The sequence below is a fragment of the Orcinus orca genome, chromosome 16 (assembly GCF_937001465.1).
Source record: "Orcinus orca chromosome 16, mOrcOrc1.1, whole genome shotgun sequence".
Classification (NCBI taxonomy): Eukaryota; Metazoa; Chordata; class Mammalia; order Artiodactyla; family Delphinidae; genus Orcinus; species Orcinus orca.
The window spans coordinates 40,854,272-40,875,661 of NC_064574.1; the positions used below are offsets into that span (position 1 = coordinate 40,854,272).

Genomic DNA, 21,390 nt, shown 5'->3' on the forward strand with positions numbered 1-21,390 from the left:
TTGTTTTTTGGTCTCCTGTTGTGGCTGAAGAAAAGCCAGTTCTAGGAGCAGGGAGAAATGTTGGTTGCCCAACATTTTTTCACTTGTGCTTACCTTAATACTTTCTGCAGTTTATTTCTGTGAAAGAATCTTTTAAAGTGATTATTTTATGAGGGTTAGATTACCTAAAACTAGATGCTGTCCTTAAATCCATTCATCTAAACTACAATACTTTGTAATATGCTGAAAGAGAATTGGAGAGTGAGAGTATGACTGTCAATTGCTCTACATTGTGGCGATCTTTGGTAAAGTAAATATATGATACATGACAGCTGACATACAGAATGAGTGAGGTTGCCAGTGTCAGTTTATATATTGAATATTAGAAAATCTTAATTTATTTGTAAATAAATCTAATTTATTTCCTTAAGTTCGAAATAAATAGAATTTTTTAGTTTGTTCCCCCAGTATCCTAGTGGGTCATTTTATGTACCTTCTAGGATATGAATAGTCAACTTTGACTATTAGTGGTGTACTTTATAGAATAAGATTAAATGGCTCGGCATAGTATACAGACTCCTGTACATTTTCGTTTTAATTCATGTTTCTAGTTACTTTTCAATTCTGTGGCCACTTTCCCTCCTCGTAACATATCTTGCAGCTTCATTAAACTATTCGTATCTCCTTATCTTTGTTTACATTGCTCTACTAGTCTGAAATATCCTTATTTCTTACCTCTTCATGGCAGAATTCTACCTGTCCTTCAGGAACGAGCATACATGTCACCTCCTTTGGGAAGCTTTTCTTGAGAAGGTAGTACAGTATGGTGTCTAACGGTATAGGCTATAGTTTTTTACTAATGGAGATATCTGAGTGAATTTTAATGGAAAGCTCTCTTGCTTTGGACAAACTGCTGAACTTTGATGTGCTTCATTTCCCTATCTGCAAAATCAGGATAATAATACTATCAGTTTTGCTGAGTGTTGGGAAGATTATTTTAATAAAATTATACATGTGAAGTACCTGGCACACAGTGTGTTCTTCATAAATAACATCAACTATTGTTACTTCAAAGTGTTTAAAATGTTTTAATCTTATAATCAAGATTTATACTTAAAGTATTGTTTATATCACCTCCATAATGGTATTATTAATTGAAAGGGCACTTTTATTTTTGATGGCATTGTAGAATTAAGTAAATATCTTGGTGGCTGCTTTTCTTGTGCTGTTAGCATTTGTACTTATTTGTCTTAGGATTTTGTATTTATGTAGCTATTATTTTTTATCTTATCCGTATCCTCTTATGTCTTGTGAACTCCTCAAAGTTAAAGGTCACCTTTGTACCTGCAGTGTATAAACATATCACCTGGCACATAGTAGACTGTCAGTAGATGTTTAAAAGAGTTTACTTCTTTCTTGGACTATCGCAAGGACGTCTTCCTCATCAAGCTTAGATCTTATTTTTCCCCCTACTAATGTAGTATTAATTTGACACCTTTTAACACTCAAATATGGAGTCATTAGATTTGATTTTGGTATTCTTCAAGGCCACACCAATTCTTTGGTTAGTTTAATGTGGTTAATATTTAAATTGTAAAATAATTCCTGAACTTAAAAGTTAAATACAAATGGAGATTCTGCTTTTATTTTGCAAGAACGTTTGCTGAAGATGACCGTAGAGGAGAGACGCAAAGAATACCTAAGGGACTATGTTCCCTTGAACACCATCCCATCATGGAAAGAGGAGATGAAGGGCAAGAGTCAAAATGATGGTAAGTTTCTCAGAACATTTTTCAAGTAGATACTGTTCTCATTGATTTATGACTTCTGCAGGACAATTATTGATAGAATTGAATACCTGGCATTTAATAAAGAGATGTCATTTTTGCTATATGAAATAATTGGCTGTCATTTAATTGCTTTTAGCAATCTACTCTGTGTTATTTAAACTTAAGAAATTATTTTAACATAATTCATGTTTGGAGATATACCACATTTATATTATGTACTTTTTTATAGATACTTTAAAAAAACTATTCTGTAGTAGTTGTTGGAGCAAATGATATTAGGGATATGTTGCTTTAGTGAGATGGCCTTTTGAGTTTGTTTTGATTTGGTTCATATATATCGCATTTCTTCAAGTTATTTTCAGGATTGGATACAGTTGAAAGATAGTATATTAGGAAGGATAGAGAAAAAACAAATAACATTTCACATAATTTAAAGAAGAGTATATATTTTGTATGATGTGCTATTGGTAAAGTATTTGTATGGTAAAATTTACTCACTCTCAAAGTTTTTATGGTTTGATGAGACTCTAGATAGTTTGACGGAAAATATATGTGTTAGCATATAAATGAACTGTTAAGTATTGAAAAGGTATATGGAAACAGTTATAAAAACAACATAATAGATTTAATAGAAGTTTAATATGTTATCTTTGAATGAACACTCATTGGTGTTAATAGTCTGAATGTGAAATTTAAGAAGAAACAGGGTGCTTTTTAGAATACATAAATGTTTCAAAAGAAAGATAATTTTATGAAAGGGACTGAGGACATTCTAATTTCACAGGTTGTGGTCTTAGATTGGTGGAACTGTAGAGTATACTATGGACCCGGAACAAGAAGACTAGCGTGGAATTCCTGTGGACAAAATCTGTGGGAAACAGCAGCCAAATTAGCCTTTGGTGTCTGTGAAGAGAACATGCTTATCTGAGTGTTTGGGCTTTAGAGGGAATTTTGTTTTTCTGGGAAAGCAAAGCCTTTGCTTTCCCAGAAAAATGTGTGACCTTGGGCAAATGGGGTAGTGGCTGTATCCCAGGTTCTATTGGGGTCACTGAACAAGCTGATTGGGATGTACACGTCTGACCTGCTTGCCCAGTGTCTTCAGTAAATGCAGTTGTTTTAATAATGGGCTAATTAAGACATCATTGAGAGAAGGTAGTGCTGTGTAATGAAAAGAATATAAATCAAAAGGACAGATCTCTGGGCCTTGACTGAACTAGGGCCATATGCCTCTTCATGGTTGGGTCTGTTATTTATTCTTTTGTTTATGAGAAGCTGATATTGAATACTTCAGCTCCACTTTTTGTGGCAAGTGAATCTCTCTTTCACTTGTGCTTCATTCATCTGATTTTCTTTCTTCATTGCTATTGTAGGTGGTCAGTTTTCTAAGGATGCAATACCTGATGATCTTCTTTAACAGATTTTGCCTCCTGAAATAGAGGTAGATTTCTGTTGTTGCCAGAATAATTGAAAAAGCAATAGTGATACCCAGGCTGCATTGCCCAGTGTTGGGTCTGCTCACCTGTGTGTAGAGGCTTGGCCTTTTTATGTTGGTTGCTTCTATTTGAATATTCAGCACGTGGGAGTGTAGGGTTGAACTGGGTGGTTAGAGAATTCGGAGTTGGATATTTTCAGAGATAGCCACAGCCCAAAATATTTCTGCCTAATCAGAGACGATACATCGAGTAACACCTCACATTGTTATTCCCTAACAAGAGTCTGTATATTTAATCCTTTCTCCCAATATGAGCTTTACAGTGGTTTACAACTGCTCTCTATATTTCGTTTCTTTCCTTCATATTTTTTTGAACTTGAAAGTTCTTCACGAGGAACTAGGTGGTGTACTCAAAATTGTGTTTCTATTAAACAATGTCTTATTTCCATCTAATGTTACTTCTCTCTGTTGTGACCTGGAAATTGGTGACTGGTCTCTTCTTTTTTTCATGAAATGGAATGACTCATTTTATAAGTAATAACTGTTAATTTCTTTGCGTTATATGTATCTTTCATAGTGCTTTGTTGCAGCATTACCTACCCAGTGCTCAGTTACACTAAAATATTAGTCAAGAGAGTTTTAGTATTTTATTAGTTTGAAAGATCCTTTAAAAATATAAATCTTTAAAAAATGATAAAGGACAATTGTAAAGTTACATTTTTATATTTTATTTCTAAGTGTTTAAGCCACTGCTTATAAATGTATATATATATAGGTATTGATATTTATAATAGTTTAATCTTTTAAGTATGAGATTTCAAACTAAGTTTTAAAAGAAGTCTGTTTATAATTCTGTGTCATATAGTTTCTGATTTGTAGGAAAGGAATACTATTTATTGGGCTAGCACAACATGCCTATTTTAAATTTAGTAGTTTATCATTATTACCTATGTTTTTATAGAAGGCCATGTGTCATGGCCTTGATATTCATGATTACATGGAACGTTCTCAAGCTATTGTTTAATAAGTTTTTTTCTTAACTTTGCTCAGTTTTCTTTTACTTTAATTAAATGCTTCTTGTTATTTTATTGTAACAAAGTTAAATAATAATGAGAGGAGTAGTAGCCAGATGTATTTGTCATAATTTTAATTTTAAGTTTTCTTAACAAAAGGAAACCAAAAATTGCCAAATAATATAAAAATCAATGTGCAGAAAAGAGGAAGCAAGTAGATAATATTTTTATTTTGATTTACTACTTTTTTTTTTTTTTAAAGAAGATGTTGGGGGTAGGAGTTTATTAATTTATTTATTTTTGCTGTGTTGGGTCTTCGTTTCTGTGCGAGGGCTTTCTCTAGTTGTGGCAAGTGGGGGCCACTCTTCATTGCGGTGCGCGGGCCTCTCACTATCGCAGCCTCTCTTGTTGCGGAGCACAGGCTCCAGACGCGCAGGCTCAGTAGTTGTGGCTCACCGGCCTAGTTGCTCCGCGGCACGTGGGATCCTCCCAGACCAGGGCTCAAACCCGTGTCCCCTGCATTAGCAGGCAGATTCTCAACCACTGTGCCACCAGGGAAGCCCCTTGATTTACTACTTTCTTAATATTGGAGAACTAGGGATCAGCAGAGGAAAGAATGGGAGATGATTACCAAAAAAACCCCATTTGCTTATTGTTCATGTTTATATTTTTCAACTACTATTAGTAAATCTCTGGAATTATATGCTTCTAATTACTTCTTCCTCTGTGTTAGCAATTCTGTAATAATTCTATTTCATTTGTCAGTTGCTGTGTTGTAGGGAATTTTAAAATGCTTGTCTCTCTATTATATCTGTGTCTCTAGCAACTGGAATAGTGCCTCATGTGTAGGTGTGCTCAGTCAGTATGTTACATAAGAATGCCTCAGAGGTTAACAGTCTACAATGGACAATTCTTTTTTCTTTATTTTTTTCAAACTTTAATATGAGCATTTAAAAACATATATAAAAATAGAGTACTGTAATGAACCTTTCTGTGCCCACCACCCAGTTTCAACAGTTAATGATGGTCAGTTTTATTTCATGTATATCAGTGCTCCCTGCACCTTTCTCCCAGACCGTTTCAAAGCAATTCCTGTATATCTTATCAACTTTATCTGTAAATATATGTATGTGTGCCTATGCATGCATCTCTAAAAAGGTAGGGACACTTTTTTGTTGTTTTAATATAACCACAGCACTCTCACATCAGAAAATTAATTCTTTAATGTAATTAAATGTCCAGTTAGTATTCACATTTTTCTCATTGTCTAATAAAGAGTTTTGCTTTTTTTTTTTTTTTTTTTTTTTTTGCGGTATGCGGGCCTCTCACTGTTGTGGCCTCTCCCGTTGTGGAGCACAGCCTCCGGACGCGCAGGTTCAGCGGCCATGGTTCACGGGCCCAGCCGCTCCGCGGCATGTGGGATCTTCCCGGACCGGGGCACGACCCCGTGTCCCCTAGCATCGGCAGGCGGACTCTCAACTACTGCACCACCAGGGAAGCCCAAGAGTTTTGCTTTTTTGTACAGTTGGTTTGCTTGAGTCAAGATCTAGTAAACAAGGTTCACATACTGATATATTTCTTACGTCTCTTTTAATCTATAGTTTCTTCTCTTTCTGTCCTTTTTCCCTGTTGTAATTTATCTGCTGAATGAAGTAAGTTATTTGTCTTACAGAATTTTTCACATTTTGGATTTTGCTCAGTGCATCTTTGTTTTGTCATTTAGTGTGTTCCTCCGTCCCTCTATGTTTCTTATGAGCTGGTAGTTAAATTCAGAGGCCTGATCAGAGTTGGGTTTAATTCTTTTTGAAAGAATACTTTATAGATTATTGTACCTTCTTTTTGCATGATGTCTGGTGAGCGCTCTCTGTGGTGATAAGACTGATCGCTAGGTTCAGTTATTGTCTGTCTAATCCATTCTTTGTAAAGTTCCCTATCAACTTTTTCCCTCATGAATTTAGCAGCCATTGATGATTGATCCATTATTTTATTAGGGGTTGCAAAATAGTGTTATCCTAATTTTATCATTCCTCCTTCGTTTATTAGTTGGACTTCTGTAAAAACTTTTCCTTATCAACTTTTTTTTGTTTTCATGCAGTACAGTTTATACAGAAAAGGCAGAATAAGTGCTAGATTTCCTTTTATTTACCAGCTTTTGGATTGAGTTGGTTTCCTGAAATGCTCCAAAAGTAGCCAAAGAGTTCTTTCTCTTTAAGTTTTGACTGGCATTTTGAATCTTTCTCTTCCTCTTTCCCCATTCTTCCTACCCCCACATGCGTTAAATGGGAATGCCTCATTTAAAGTATAGTGCCTGTACAAATACATACAATTACTAAAATGTAGTCCTAGGATATAGTAGAAAGGCAAAGATAGATATAGATATATCAATGGATGGATGGATATGATAGAAGGATGACATTGCTTCTTTGTAGGGACAGAAGTTCAGTTCTCAGGTTTACTTGTTATGTGTTCTGTTCTCTTTTGCTACTTTCCATGCTGAGGTTCTATTAGAATACCACTCAGAGAAGCATGACTTTGTCATGCTTAGGCTAATTTTCTCTTACTGTTTGGTATCAGAGAAAATAGCTATAGCTGTAAGTTTAGATTGACTGTGAATCTTTACTTTTAATGTTTATATGGAACAGTAAGGGATGAAAAATACAATAAATGATGAAGGTGAGTTAAGTGGAAACTATAAAGCTATTTTATTCAGGTATGACAAAATATTAAAAGGGTCATTTAGAAAGAAACTTCATACTTCATATCTTATATGTAATATTCAAATCTGATTTATAGGTCATTTGAAAACACTTAACTACAAAAACCTGAACTGTGAAGTCTTTGTAAGTCTGAATTTCCATTTTTTGAGGTGTATAGAAATATTTTGAGATATTTGGGTTGACTAGGGGCATGTGTGTAATCTTTCTTTTGGTTAACTTAGAAGCTCAACCTCGTTCGCTTTCTTAAACTAATTTCTACTTTTAAATGATTTTCATAAGAGGTGATGGCTGACCAAAGAATAAGTTAAGTCCAAATTGCTGAGTCTCTCCATCACACTGAGATCTTATTTCAATGTAGGTTTTGAATTTTGTTATATTTTACGTATGTCCTAGGTTGAATATTGATATTCAGAAATCATCAAAGAAAGAGTATCTTAATCATATTTCAATCCCAGTGCATAGTCCAGTATTTTTATCCTTAGTAAATTAGCAATAACTATTTTTTTAATGTCAGTATGTTTATTAATCACCAGGAATGAGGAAATAAGAATATAATTATGTTGCTGAATATTATATGGAGAGGGGTAAGGGACCATATGGTAAAACAAATTAAAAAATTTTAATAACTATGATGAGGTGGGCTTTGCCGCAGATTTTAAAACTATATTAACTGCATTATTTTATTAAATATTTGATGTTGTTGGTTGGAAGGCAGGCCACAATTTAAAATGACTGAATAGTTAGGAAAATGGTATTTATAACAGGATGGAATTCAGTAGGCTTATAGAAATTGGAAAGGAATGTTTCCTATTATAGTCTTTTGATATTGATCCCTTTTTATATTATTTTCAGTTTGAGCACTATAATTTAAAAGTAAAATAATCTGTAGAAGCAGAAGAAAGCTCAGAGCAAAACATCTCAACTTTTTAGGTACAAGTCATTTATTTTCAGCAGGTGGTGATTTATTTTCCCCACTTGTATGACCTTAAAATGAATTTAATTAAAAAAACAGAAAGCTATTTTTGCCTCAAGTAACTAAGACCACTCTAGCTTATTCTTCAAACAATTATTTGTGAAGTTTCCATTACGTGTAAAGATGTTGCACAAGTAGAACTTATATTAGAAACAGTCATTTTTCACTCCAAAAGTGAAAAGTAGACTAGGATAAAGACTAAAATCCTAAATGACCTGAATTCTTCTATGATCTTGCCCCTCTCCTTTTTGGCTTCTTATTATATCACTCCCTTTCTTGGTCTCTGCATTTAGCCACACTGTCCTTTCTTTTTCTGGAATGTATTGTGCTCCTTCCCACTACTGGGTCTTTATCTGGTTGTTTTTATCTCCACGTCCTTGTTAATTTTTCTCAGCTTTCAGTTCCCAGCTTGAAACCCTTCTATTCTGTCTGGAGTCTTCGCTGAAACCTTACTTTGGAACAGTTTCCTATATTAAATACTTTCATACAGCTATGATCCTTTTCATACAGCATTAATATCAGTTTGTTTTTAATGTACTCAATCATAGGATTATCTGATCAAGATCTATCTCCTTGTAAGGTTAATTACTGTGAACATAGGGACCATGTTGTCTGTCTTAACTCTCCTTTATATCTGTGGCATCTAGCATTATGCTTGTTGCACAGTAGATATTCAGTAATTATTTGTTGTGTGAATTGAATAAATGATAAACTATTTGCCTGATGGTATTTTCATGCATTATTTTCTGTCTTCCCACCTTTTCTTCACTGTATTGTAAAGATTCATGTGGGAATAATGGGCTTAGAAATTAATCCAGTTGCTTTTTAATGTAGGTAATAAATACTTTGCATCTCTGTAATATAAGGTTGGTTTTATTGTTTTAAAAGTTAGATAGCCTAATGATAAACTACAATTAAGGTTTTACAGAACTACTGTATAGATATTTAACTAGTTGACACAAGGATGAGGATTTATGTTATGTGTATTCATCAGCATTGTGTATTATTATTTATAGTACTTAGTAACTAAACGTTATTTCAATTTCTGTGAACTTAAATATCAACAGAACTTAAGTTAAATGAGTGTAAATGTAGAAACTTAAGCCTATTATATAATAAGATTTTAAAGTGTAGAAAAATCTTAAGGTATTACCATTGTAAATGCATTTACTTTGGCATTATTGATTCTTGACACATAAAACAACTGTAAGAAATTATATTAGTATTATATCCTGCTTAAGCCCTTTACTGAGTTAGTTGGTTTGCTTCAAAAAAGAACTTGGCTACAGATAAAGAATTTGGTTTCCCATGGAAGAATTAGGCTAAGTAAGAGAATTTTGAGAATAAATAGCGTTCACTTTAATGTATAAAAATATTAAAAATTTTTGTGTAATGATATTTTGTGTGAAGGTGTGAACATTGGTTTAGTCAGACATTTGTGAAGTAAGGTTAACTTCTAAAATAGAGAAAAAAGAATACGAAGAAAAGAACATATAGTGATTCATAATTTACTGCATGGTTTTGTTTTTCCTCTGCCTTTATCTCACTCTTGGTCTTTTAAACTGTTTTCCAACACTATTTTAACAACACATAAATAAGTTTTATCGTACATTGCACCGTGTACCAAGTTCTATGTAAATTGTCCTTGTATTTAAGCTTGTTTTTAAAATAATGTAGAAACAAAAATCAAACACCTTTTTTTTTTTGATACATATCAAGATGACCCAGTGTTGAAAACACAAGATGAGAAGTTCTTTCTGTGTTATTTTGTAAGTCTGTAACTTCACCACAGATTGTGTTAGTTTTCTTTTTAACCCATTAAATGAATTATACTAGTAAATATGGTTTTACTTAAATACATTTTGGTTAGTGCAGACCAAAATGAGATAGGTTATAGACTGGTGGTAGCCAAAGCCAACCTTTTCCTTTCTCCCCACCCCTGTCCCCACCTTGATTGTCTTTCTGTATAAAAGAGTCTTTATAAAAGTCTGTCTTCTTTTTTCAAATATTTAGTTGTTACATTTTTATATAAGTATTCAAAACAAGGATTTGAATATAGTTTACGGTTTTATTGAAGCCTTTGATTTAGAACCAAGTTGAGAATTACTGATGAAACAAGTAACAAATATAGATAATAAAGTTCAGTAAAAGTCCATATGCCTGGCCATATGCATGCCAGGGCAGAAGATATATGAGCCTTTGGAGGTTTGGAAATATTACGGTTTAGTTTGGTCTAGGTCCAGGGCAAGCCATGGATTTCAGATTGCTAGTTGTTCTCTAGAGATTGGATTAGGATATATTCAGTTTTTTTAAGAATCCAGACTATCCCAACATGGAGGTGATTCTCCCATTAAACTTAGATTTGAGATTGTGTCTGCCATATGAAAATAACAGAGCCAGAGATTTTCCAAATTTTATACTTCTCCTGTATTAGTGATTCTGTTGGGGTAAAAACTTTCAGGGTTTTGTTTTGTTTTGTTTATTTCTGTATAAGTTGAGGCTTACTGTTATATACTCATCAGGTGTGTAATAATGGGAGTGATTTTTATTATTTTGATAAGTATATGTATCTTCTATGTTAACTCTGGGAATACACAGGTTTTGGGATTAAACGTGTCTGTCATCAAATCCCAATTCTGCTGTTATATACCCTAGTCAAAGAACCTGTGACCTCCCTAAACTTGTCTCCTCATATGTTAGTTACCCCATTGGGGCTGTTTGTTTTTCCTTCTTAGGGTTTTGAGGAGAACTAATTGAGAGAGGACATCAGTGTGTCTACATAGCTCCAAAGCCTTCTCTTATTATAGAATGCACCTTCCCCTTGCATGAAACTTTTTCTGACTCCTACTCATGTCTGTGCTCATAGCCAGTGTATAATAGAAAGTAGACTTTTTTCCTATGCTTGTAACTGTAAATACATGTACAGTTTGTTTGAATTTGGACTGTCTGCTTTAGAAGGTAGAAACTGTGACTGTTTTGGAATTTTATTTTATAGGGTCTAGTGGAGGTCTTTGTGTACAAATCCACTTAGTAGTTTGTGGTAAGTGTGCTAAGTAGAGTTACAACTGGTCAAGGAAAAAAATTTTTAAGACAGTTGGTTATTTGGAAACATCAGGCACTACTTTTTTGTTTCCTCTGTGAGTGCTTGTACGTTGTTTTTAAGAATTTAGAAATTTGTACTGTTAGATTTGAGAGAAGATGGCATGTAAAACTGAAGATACTTTCTGAATTAAAGGCTAGTATTTTAAAATTTATAAATTTTTTTGTTGTTATTTAGCACTTTGTAAGAGTAAATAACAAGCTAATAAAATTTCTGGCCATTGGGTGTATGTGAATTCTAATGTCATTGAAAGGGAAAAAATTTTTGTTTAAAACCAGATTTGACTGAACAGCTTTCACATACTAAGGGAATAGCATAATTCATACATCAGAAGAGATGACTTTTAGTTGAGGAAAATATCTTGAACCTTTGTGGATATGAGAAGTCTGGAAAGAAAAGACAAAAGCAGAGGGGAATTTTGAGTTTCTTGGGCAGCCTGAGAGAGCAGTGTGAAGGATATAGGAACAAAAGGAAAAGAAGATGTGAGGAGAAATGGTGGAGAGCAAGAAGCTCCAGCAATGCGGCAGAAAGTCAGTCCCTATGTAAGGACAGAATCCATCCATCTTTAAAGAATATAAATAGGATGGGGGCTGGAGATATTTATCTTACCTGATTATTAAAATAACAGGTGTACCTGGATGCAGATAACCAGTACCTGACATCTTGGTTGTTTTAATGATAGTAGAAATTATATGACTCATAAGAATACCGAATTTAACCATACTTATGAGTGTCTTTGACAAATACAAAAAATATTCTATCCTCTGTAGTCTCTGAAATTCTTCCTCTTATGCAGGTGGTAAGAGGCAGGACAGAGATAACAATGCCTACCTAGCAGTTTACTGGACATATGCTTATCTTAGCTAAGTAACTTGTTCAAATTTATGGTAACTTGACTTGGTTCTTAAGCATGTTTAAAATCTGTTTAACCATTTTAATTTTAACAGTTCAGTGGTTTTAAGTACATTTACAGTCATCATCAGTACCCACTTCCAAGAAATTTTCACCTTCCCAAATAGAAACTCTGTACCCATTACCTAATAACTACCCATTTTCCTCTCTCACCCAGCTTCTGGTAATCTCTATTCTGTTTTCTGTCTCTATAAATTTGCCTGTTCTAGACTTCCTGTAAGTACAATCATACAATATTTGTCTCTTATGTCTGGCTTATTTCACTTAGTATAATGCTTTCTAGGTTCATCCATATTGTGGTGTGTATTACAATTTCATTCTTTTTTAAGGTTGGGTAGTATTCCACTATATATGTATGCCACATTTTGTTTATTCATCCATCTGTTAATAGACATTGGGGTTTCCACCTTTTGGCTATTGCAAATAATGCTGCTGTAAACTTTGTGTACCAGTATCTGTTTTGAGTCTCTGTTTTCAGTTCTTTTGGGTATATGACTAGGAGTGGAATTGCTAGATTATTTGGTAATTTTATGTTTAACTTTTTGAGGAACCACAAAACTGTTTTCCACAGCAGCTATACCATTTTACATTCCCATCAGCAATGCACAGGGACTCCTCTACATTCTTGCCAATTCTTGTTATTTTCTGTTTTTTTTTTTTCGGTACGCGGGCCTCTCACTGTTGTGGCTTCTCCCATTGTGGAGCACAGGCTCTGGACGTGCAGGCCCAGCGGCCATGTCTCACAGGCCTAGCAGCTCTGCGGCATGTGGGATCCTCCTGGACCAGGGCACGAACCCGTGTCCCCTGCATTGGCAGGTGGACTCTCAACCACTGTGCCACCAGGGAAGCCCTTTTTTTTTTTTTTTTAATAATAATAAAATATAAAGAATAATTTCTTTCAGCAATGTTTTGGAATTTTCATTGTACAGGTCTTTCACCTCATTGGTTAAGTTTATTACTAAGTATTTTATTCTTTTTGATGCTATTGTAAATGGAATTGTTTTCTTAATTTTCTTATCAATTGTTCATTCCTGGTACATAGAAATGCAACTGAACTTTGTGTGTTGATTTTGTATCTTGTAACTTTGTTGAATTCAAGCTAATAATATTTTGGGTTTTCTACACATATGATCATGTTATCTGCGAACAGAGATAATTTTACTTCTTCCTTTCCAATTCATAGGTGTATATTCCCTTTAAGCTGCTGCTGAATTTAGTTTGTGTTTTGTTGAAGATTTTTGCATAGTTATTCACAAGGGATATTGGCTGTAGTTTTCTAGTAGTGTCTTTTTGGCTTTGGTATTCAGTAATGCTGGTTATATAGAATGAGTTAGGAAGTGTCCCGTCCTCTTCAATTTTTTCCAAAGAGTTTGAGGACTGGTGTTAATTCTTCTTTAAATGTTTGGTGGAATTCACCAATGATGCCCTCTAGTCCTGGGCTTTTTATGTTAGAAGGTTTTTGAAACTGATTCAATCTCCTTATTAGTTATAGGTCTATTCAGATTTTCTGTTTCTTTATGAGTTAGTTGTGGTAGGTATTTCTAGGTGTGTTTCTAGGTATTTGTCCATTTCATCTAGGTTATCCAGTTTGTTAGTGTGTAATTGTTCATAGTATCCCCTTATAATCCTTTTTATGTATGTGAAATTTGTAATCATGTCCCTACTTATATTTCTGATTTTAGAAATTTTAGTCTTTTTTTCCCTCTTAAAACAGCTAAAGGTTTGTCAGCTTTATCTTTTCAAAAACCCAGCCCTTAGTTTTATTGATCTTTTTAAATTGTTTTTCTAGTCTCTATTTTATTTTATTTATCTCCACTAGTCTTTATTACCTCCTTTCTTCTGGTAACTTTGTGTTTAGCTTGTTCTTTTTTTTTTTTTTAAGTTTCTTAATGTATAAAATTAGATTATTGATTTGATATTTATTTATTTAGATTTTTTTTTGACATGGACCATTTTTAAAGTCTTTATTTATTTATACTTTTTTTTTTTTTTTTTTTTGTTGCGGTACGCGGGCCTCTCACTCCGGAGAGGCCCGGACGCGCACAGGCTCCGGACGCACACAGGCTCCGGACACGCAGGCCCAGCAGCCATGGCTCCCGGGCCCAGCCGCTCCGTGGCACCAGACCAGGCATGAACCCGCGTCCCCTGCATCGGCAGGCGGACTCTCAACCACTGCGCCACCAGGGAAGCCCTAAAGTCTTTATTGAATTTGTTACAATATTGCTTCTGTTTTATGTTTTGGTTTTTTGGCTGTGAGGCATGTGGGATCTTAGCTCCCCAACCAGGGATCGAACCCACATCCCCTGCATTGGAAGGTGAAGTCTTAACCACTGGACTGCCACGGAAGTCCCAAAGTCTCTCTTTGTTTACTTTGTCTTCCTCAGGGTTTTACAGATGTTTCCTCAGGAGTTCTTCCGGCTTGATGCTGGGACACTCCTTCAGCACATAGCTAGGCCTCCTCTGAATCTAAGGATTATCTTGAGGTGCAAGCTTAAGGTCTTCTCAGCTCTTTTCTGAGCATGTATCCTGTCTAGACATGCACATGACTTTCTAAATTCCCCTGTATACATGGCTGCTTTTGAATGTCCTTATTTCCTAAAGAGCCTCACCCTGGCTTCTCCTTGGGCATTATATAGTCTATTATATGTCTGCCCGTAATCTTGTCCCAGGTGTCTGTGAGTCTGTAGTTGCCTAGAGCTTTTATGAGCTCTTTTATGAGCACTGCCTGCTGATTTTTCCATCTTAATTTTGAGTTAGGTGAAGTAAGGATGAGTGCCTTCCATCAGTTCTTCAAGTATCGCCAGATAGGTGAGAACAGACTTACACAATAATTTGCAGATAAGGTCTTTTCTCCTGGTTCACAGGAGGGAACTGGCAATCACTGCTACTGCTTCGACACCAAGACTGCTGTTGTGCTGGGGAGGGTGTAGGGCAAAGATGAGTAAAAATACTTTAAAAAGTCTCTTTTGAAGATGGGTTTTTCTTGATTGGGTGTTTGCTTGGCTTCTGTAAATCTTAGACTGTTTTCCAGAATTTCAACAAAGTTGGTTCAGACAGTTTCTGTCTTTTGTTTTCAGTGTTTATGTGGGCAGATGAGAGCTTGGAGCTATCTGGTTCACCATTCTGCTTGAACTTTATAATTTCAAATGTGAAAACCAACTGTTTGGCTACCACTAGCTGCTTTAACAAAGTAACCCTCAAGTTCAATGGCTTAACCTGATAAAAGTTTATTTCAGTTTACTTAACAGTCCATTTGTGGGTGTTTGTAATTGGTATCAGTGGAGGAGTGGTGGTGGTGGTGGTGGTGGTGTTTGGATTGGGGAATGTGAGTATGTGTGTTTGAGGGGGCACTCTGTTTCACGTAGTCCTTCAGCGACAGAGCTGATCAAGCCTATGCCTTCTTTAACACGTTGCTTCTGAGGGTGCCCTGGAGAACCTTAGGGGAAAGGGGAAAAGAGAGGGATGTATCAGAGGGTTTTATGAGCTAGCCCCCGGAGATGGTGCACTTGATTTTCACTCACATATCTTGGGCTAGATCTCAGGCACATGGCCATATTTAATTGTAAGAGAGGCTGAGAAATGTAATCTAACTATATACTCAGGAAGAGGATGAAACTAGTTATTTTGGTGAATAGCTAGTAATATCTGCCATACCAGCCATGCACAGAGCTTCCTTGAACTACCATTTTTCTATTGAATGAGCTGTAAGATACACCATTATTTTATATTCCATTAAGAAGGAAGAGGAAAAAAAGCACTGTCAATTGAATTATTATACAATGCTCCCTAATCACTCTGATCTCTGTCAATAAATTTAAAAATTATTTTAGATTTCCTCCATTATATACTTCTATGATATATCATACTTGAACATACCTTAGAAGGAAACTATAAGTGAAGTAAGTTTAGGTCTTCCTAAAACATCTTTGCACTCAGAATCCATTCTTCTGAATCATTTTTTCCCAATCAGAGTTGTCAATGTGTTTTTCCACAGAATTATTTTATGTGCAGTTAGGAGAGTTGGTGATACAGTGCTACCTAAAAATGTACTCTGCTTTTGTCTGGGATTTCCTTCTAAACCACTGATACCTAGTCTGTAAGTTTTAATGCTGGCATATTCTTTTTTTTTTTTTTTTTTTTTTGCTGTATGCGGACCTATCACTGTCGTGGCCTCTCCTGTTGCGGAGCACAGGCTCCGGACACACAGGCTCAGCGGCCATGGCTCACAGGCCCAGCTGCTCTGTGGCATGTGGGATCTTCCCGGACCGGGGCACGAACCCGTGTCCCCTGCATCCACAGGTGGACTCTCAACCACTGCGCCACCAGGGAAGCCCTAATGCTGGCATATTCTTGATCTTACCAGGTGGTGTTAATGAAAGGTTTTCAACCAGTACTTGGACTCATGTTCTTTCCTCAAATGGTCATTTGGATTGTTGCCTGAAATATTGAGAGGTTTCAGTTGTCTAATTATATCACCAGAAATGATAAATAAATTCTTACATACACAGGCAGTGAAGACTGTCATGAACACCACCTCCACAGCAGCAACTGTAAATACCTTTAATTGTAAGGCACCTGCCAATTTCAGAGATGTTAAGATGTTAAAAAAAAAAAAAGGCATCTTCGAATTGAAGATGTATAGTATGTTGAATTTGTTTTGATATTTAAGTTTTTGTGTTTTTTAATATTTAGGACTTTTTACTCCTAATGATGTCTAACCTATTGAAAACACTGGTTATTTGAATTTATAAAAATTATTTTTTAGTTTTTCAAGTTCTTTAGTTTGGAGAATTAGGTGAAGTGAAGGGTAGGATGGATCAGCTCTTTGGAGCATTGGCTTAAAGTTATGAGAGTCTGATTTTAGAACAATACAGGAAAACACTTAAACACTGCTAGTTGCTTCTGAATGGAATGGAGTCTGACAGTGCATTTTCTGTCATTGGAATTATTCAGAAAGGTTCTGGATGAAAATCAGTCAGACAGTGAAAGCCCTTCCTTCACTGAGCAGTAATTGAAGAAGATGTTGTCTAATGTGTCTTTCTGACTGTTGAGATTCTTATTCTAAAATAATTTAATTTTGTTTAAGTGGTCTTCCCTTTTCTGATCCTTGACGGTATAATTTATCAGTGCTTTCTGTCCGCGGTTGCAACACCAGTGATTTTTTTTTTTTCCTTAATGTAAGACAGACAACTAAATGCAGATTACTGTTCTGTTTCTAATTAAGTGATTAAACATACTAAGCCAAGGCATTCTTTGGAACACTGATTGGCACAGAGGGAGTGTGTATTCAAGGAATAGTACTTTTTCCTTTGTGGATTTCACTGCAAAATATTGTTACCTCATTTTCCTGGGGGCACAGGAAAATTCTAATTTGTTGGTTCTTTCAGGGTTTAGTTTGTGAAAGGGGCCATTGTCAATTTTATTTTTAATTAAAAAAAGGCTTATGGAAATGACCCTCTTTCCTCTCTTTCTTTTTGTTGTAACACAGTACTTGTGGCCAGACTCTTTGGAATTATCAGTACTTAAACAACTAAATAAGGAATCTTCTGACCTTTCCTGTTAGTGGCTCAAATAGTCATTACAAGGATTGTTCATACACTTTTGCGGAGCAAATTAAATAGGTGAAGGACAGCCAAGTTTTAGAGAGAGCCAGAGATACATCTTTTTCTTATTTTCTTCCTCATACCCAAATCTAGATGTCAAGTTATCTGAGATTTACTTTTACTGAAAATAATGATAGTGAATAATAACATTCCCACTTTAGTTTTGGCCATTCATAACTTGCCAGTAGCTCAAACCTGGGATTTTAAAGACTTTTGAACTATGTTCATGGAATGCTTTATTGAGTAAATATATGTTTTTCATCATAATGAAAACATGTCTTTTTTCTGAATAGATTTGTGCTGGTATTCTAAATATTTAACGTATCTCCCTCTTTGTGAGAGAGACCGCTCTAGATTTCTCTGGTAATATTTCTGGCAAAGTCTGTGCTCTTAATCTGTCTGCCTCTTATGCTTTTACAAATACTCTACTGTATGTGTACTCTTATATAGTATTTTGTTAGTTTATATAGTAAAAACTAACATTATATATACATGGCATTTTGGAGCTTGCTTTTTCCGCTTAAAACTGTATTTTGACATTTCCTTGTTTTTTTTAAACTGTATGTTTTATCATATATCATTTAAATTTATTTACCATAAATTATTTTATCCTTGATGGACACTAGGTATTTTCCCCAATTGCTAATAAGGATATGATGAATATGTTTATGACCCTTGTATATATGTCTGAGGCTTTATGTGAGATAGATTCCTAAAAGTGGAACTGCTGGGTCACAGACAGTGCAGATTTGAAATTTTGGTAATATTGTTACATCATCCTTCAAAATGGCTGAAATAGTTTATACACACATCAACATTGTATGAATACCTGTTTTCTCATAATTCTGTCAACAGAAAGTGCCATTAATCCCTGAAATGTTTGCCAGTGGAAAGGGTAGAAACTAGTAACTCGTTGCTGTTGCTGTTAGCTATTTGGATTTTTTTTGTGAGTCATCTGTTTATAACTTTTTCACACTTTTCTGTTGGATTGCCTGTTTTTGTGTTTTAACTTTGTAAATATTGCAGTATTTTTTATTTTTATTTATTTATTATTTATTATTTATTTTTTTTTGCGGTACGTGGGCCTCTCACTATTGTGGCCTCTCCTGTTGTGGAGCATAGGCTCTGGACGCGCAGGCTCAGCGGCCATGGCTCACGGGCCCAGCCACTCCGCGGCATTTGGGATCTTCCCGGACCCGGGCACGAACCCGTGTCCCCTGCATCGCCAGGCGGACTCTCAACCACTGCGCCACCAGGGAAGCCCTAAAAGCCTATTGTTGAAGAGTATGGTAGTTAAGAATACAGACTTGAACCAGACAGCCTGGCTGAATACTGGCCCTGCCATTTCTTGGGGAAGGTGCTTAATCTCTGTTCTTCAGTTTCTTCATTGGTAAAATAAGGTTTGTGATGGTATACCTCAAGAAATTATTGTGAGGATTATAAAAATTAGTGATTTATAAACAGCATAGAATAGTACCTAATCCTTAGTAAGTGATCTTGAAGTGCTTAGCTTTTATAATAATTATTGCTATTGTCACTTATGCTATCTTGTTTTTAGCAAAATTAAAAATTTTTGGTCACATTGGTTAGTGTTCTATTTAATGTCTCTTGCATTTGAGGTTTTATTAAGTTAAGACTGTTCATTCTAATATCTATAAAAGTAAAGACTTTTTAAGTCTCTTCAAAAAGTTGGCTTAATTTTACTTTACGTTTGTTATCTGAGTGGAATTTCTTTTGTGTGGTAGGAGGTGGACTTAAGAGTTTTTTTTTTCCCAGTGGATATCTAGTTATGCCCATTGATGTTTTCTTAATCATATACTAAAATTTCCATGTATGCACGAATCTGTTTCTGGACTCTTTATTCTATTTCATTGTGATCTGTTTGCCAATTCTTATTTCAGTATTACACTCTTATAATTACTATAGTTTATTTATATATTTTGTTTGTGAAAAAAGCTACTCTCATCCTTTTTCAAAATTTTCATGGTTATTTTGATGTATTCTTTCAAACTGATTTTAGATTTTGTTCTATTTATAGAATAGTCAGAGTTCTATTCAAATTTTATTTTAAAAATTCCTGTGTTTCGAAAAGGTTGATATCTTTACAGTATTGAATGTTCTTATCCAAGAATATAGCTTTCCAAAAAATTAATAAACATGATACATGAACATGGAGAGTCAAACATTACAGAAGAGCATAAAATGAAAAATAAGCCTTTATCTCTAGCTTACTTCCAAACTCTGTTACCACCATTAATAGTTCATGTATGGTGTAGAAAATTTTTGTATTTATATAAATGTGTATTTAGAACTCCCTTATCCTTTTTTTTTTAATACACATAGGATCATGTTCTAATACTGTTTATTTTTCTGTATCTTTTTTCCACCTCATAATTTATTGTGGAAATTCTTCCATAAGAAATTCTAATGTTTTATTTCATTTATTTTTAAAGTCTTTGTAGTCTGTCCTTGTGTGACGTATTGTGATTTTATTTAATCACTCTCTTATTGATGGGCATTTTGATTCTATCAATTTCTTTTTTGCTAGTATAGCTAATATTTTATAGAATGTCCTTGTATATTTATCTTTGTATTCTTGTATAAGTTTATATCATAAGAATAATTTCTAGCCATGGAATTGCTAGGTCAAAAGATTCAAACTTTTCAGTTGACAGTGTTTCAGTTTCCACTTTTAAATGTTGAACCATCATTTTCTTCCCAGTTTTAGTTTATGCAAATACATTATTTCCCAACACCACCTCCGGATTTTATCAACTGTGTTTTATTTTTGCCTCTCTGATTGCTTTGCTATTTTTTTAAAATCATGAATAAGGTTGAACCTAATTTAATGTGTTTGTTAGCCATTTGTTTTTCTGTTTAAGCACTTACTGTGGGACAAGCACCGTACTAAGTGAATTGCATGCTCATTTAATGAATTATTTCCTCACATCATTTGCTCATTTAATAAAAAGGTTTTAAAAAGTAACCTCCTAAGAGTTCATTGCACATTAAGGAAATTACCTTTAGTTATATGTGTTGCAGATTTTTTGGTTTCATCTATTGCGTATTTTTAATGATTGTGTATGTATGTATTTTACACACAATTTTACTTTGTCATTTGATATTTCATAATTTTCTTTATCTCAGTCTTATCAACTTTGGTTAGGCTTATTGTAGATATTTATTTAATAGATTTTAAAATTATGAATGGGCTCTTTATTCTCATTTAATTTTATAATTGGTTATTCATGAGGTATAGGAAAGTTCATTTTTGAATACTGATCTGGAATTTTGTTATTAGTCACAGTCTTTTAAGAGATACTCTTGGATTTTCTAGGTAGACAATAAAGCCTTCTACAAATGATCTTATTACTTCTTAATATTCGTACCTCTTATTTTTTTTTTTCTTTTGCTTTGGCTAATGTCGCTAGTACGGTGTTAAATAATAGTGTTCATAACAGGCATTCTTGCCTTGTTCTTGACTTCATTGAGATTTATTTATGTCTTAATTAATAAGATAGTAATCTCATCTTTTAGGGGCACTTATTTTGAAGGAAAGTAGTCTACCTGGTACATGAATATCTTGAAGGTTAACAGACCTAACTTTTAGTATATGTACTTGTGCAAACATTTTATTCTCCACTCTTCCATTTATATAGTGAGGATAATTATTAATCTGTAATGTAAAATTTTTATAAGGAAGTTACTAAACATGATATTATAGTTACTCTATAAAAGTTTCATTATATGACAGATTGCTATTTATTGAGTTGTTTTCAAGTACTTATTGATATTTCACACTGGGGCATGACTACTGAGTTATGGAAATTTTTTTCCTCTGAATTTTTGGTCACTCTGTCATTGATCTCAA

General features: G+C 34.5%; 1 protein-coding gene across 1 annotated transcript in view; it reads left to right on the top strand.

The window, feature by feature from the left end:
• Positions 1-21,390, top strand: part of MACROD2 (mono-ADP ribosylhydrolase 2) — a 1,997,895-nt gene that overhangs the window by 4,490 nt on the left and 1,972,015 nt on the right. The window contains exon 2 of the mRNA XM_049699229.1: positions 1,635-1,751. Coding sequence (XP_049555186.1) covers positions 1,635-1,751 — 117 coding nt within the window. The remainder of the gene's footprint in view (positions 1-1,634; positions 1,752-21,390) is intronic.